Source organism: Fonticula alba (genome assembly GCF_000388065.1).
Source record: "Fonticula alba strain ATCC 38817 unplaced genomic scaffold supercont2.1, whole genome shotgun sequence".
NCBI classification, from domain to species: domain Eukaryota; order Rotosphaerida; family Fonticulaceae; genus Fonticula; species Fonticula alba.
Window position 1 is genome coordinate 1,714,331 of NW_009242971.1, and position 1,865 is coordinate 1,716,195.

Sequence of the window (1,865 nt, forward strand, 5' to 3'; positions counted from 1 at the left end):
TATGGTCGTCCGCCAGCAGGGCCTTGGACCGTTTGGACTTCTTGGACTTGCTGCGAATCTGGGCCCGGGAGGACGGCAGACCGGGCGCCGGGGCGGAGCCATCCGTGTCGGACTCCGCCTCGGAGTCCGACCCGGAGCCCGAGTCCTCCTCATCATCATAGCCCGAGTGGCTGTCATACCCATCATAGCCACTGGAGTGCGAGTCATAGCCACTGCCAGACCCAGAGCCGCTGCCAGAGCCGGACCCGCTGCCGGACCCGCTGCCGGACTCGGACCCGGACCCGGACCCGGACCCGCTGCCGGAATCCGAGCCCGATCCACTGCCGGAGTCCGAGCCCGATCCACTGCCGGATCCGGATTCCGACCCAGATCCCGAGCCAGAGCCCGAGCCGGAATCCGACCCGGAGCCCGAGCCCGAGCCCGAGTCCGAACCCGAACCCGAGCCCGAGCCCGAGCCCGAGCCCGAGCCCGAGCCCGAGCCCGAACCCGAGCCCGAGCCCGAGCCCGAGCCCGAGCCCGAGCCCGAGCCGGATTCATAGCCGGATCCGTTGTTGGCGCTCTCGAACCCAGACTCAGATTCGGATCCGGACCTGTTGCCGGATCCGGAGTCGAATGCGGAGCCGCCCTCCTCGGGGGGCTGACCGGCCCGAGTCAGAGCCATCGGCCCGGTGCCAGGGGGCATGGTCGCCAGTGTTACTGGCCCCGGCGGGTCTGGCGCGGCGTTTGAACCAGACATCTTGGTCCGAATGGAGAGGTGCTGTCGGAGCAGAGGCCACATGGGGCCGTGGTGCAGGGGTGAGCGCAAGAGGATATCCGCCTCCGCGACCGGTGGGCGCTGGAGGGCCACGCTCATGCCGGGAGTGCGTTTGTCACCAACACGACACGCGGCAGGCGGTTGGGGGGGAAGGCGAAGGGAGCAGGAAGACCGAGGACCTTGGCTGGCGAGAGGCAAATGCGCTGGAACGCGGCACGCGATGTCGACAGGGGGGAGGCAGGCCTGGCCCGAGCGACAAGCCGAGAAGGCAGATGCACGCGTGCGGCTGCGTGCTTATGCACAGAGACACGGAGAGAAAGAGAGAGCGTGCGGGCGTGCGGGCGCGCGCGCGCGCGAGAGGGAGAGCAGGATAAGGGAAAGGAGAAAAGGAGGGGCGCGCGTGCTTCTACGCGTGTGTGCGTGTGTGCGTGTGTGCGTGTGTGCGTGCGTGCGTCGGGGGAGGGGGGCGTGTGGAGAAGAGAGTGTGGATGCGCTCCAGCCGCCCGGTGCTTGTCGCGCACGGCCCCCTTGAGCAAGAGTTAGCCCACGAGAGGGCCAGACGTGCGGCTCCTTCATGCCCTGCACAAACGCCTTGCCATTCGCCTGGTTGGCTGCCCCCACGTCAGCCACTTGCAAGAGGAAGGCCGCAGAGGGGGAGGGACCGGGGGGGGGGGGGGGGGGACGGCATGAGGTTGCGTGCCCGCCCCTCCCCCGCGCCCCCGGGCGGGTTTCCATCAGGGCGGGGAATATTTGAAATTTCGAAACGGCCACGCCCACCCATCCGCCCGCCTGCCCCGCGCCTTGCACGCCCTCCCCTCCCTGCTGCGGCCACCAACAGCCCTAGGAAGGCGGCTCCGTCTCCGGTGGGCCGCCTGTACTGGCCACTGTTGTGGCTCTCTCTCTCTCTCCCCGTCTGGGCGCCCCCCCCGACCCAGCCCCGCGCCCCGGCCACGAAGCCAGAAATCCAGTTAGATCTCCAGGATGGGCGCCGCGCCCGGGGGCACCTAGTCGCGTGATAGGTGCCCAGAAACCGTTGGCATATGGCCAATCCTTCGCCGAAACGCCCACAATGGCATCCGCCCGGCGGATTCGCCAGATCCCCGCCCCCCCC

The 1,865-nt window shown here is 69.2% G+C and overlaps 1 protein-coding gene across 1 annotated transcript in view; it reads right to left on the reverse strand.

The window, feature by feature from the left end:
* The window catches only part of H696_00381 (hypothetical protein), a gene marked incomplete at its 3' end in the record, with an annotated part of 7,167 nt that extends 6,048 nt beyond the window's left edge, over positions 1–1,119 (reverse strand). Inside the window, exons 1-2 of the mRNA XM_009494229.1 lie at positions 82–1,119; positions 30–58 (exon numbers count right to left, since the gene is read on the reverse strand). Coding sequence (XP_009492504.1) covers positions 30–58; positions 82–853 — 801 coding nt within the window. The 5' untranslated portion in view covers positions 854–1,119. The remainder of the gene's footprint in view (positions 1–29; positions 59–81) is intronic.
* Between the last annotated feature and the right edge of the window lie 746 nt (positions 1,120–1,865).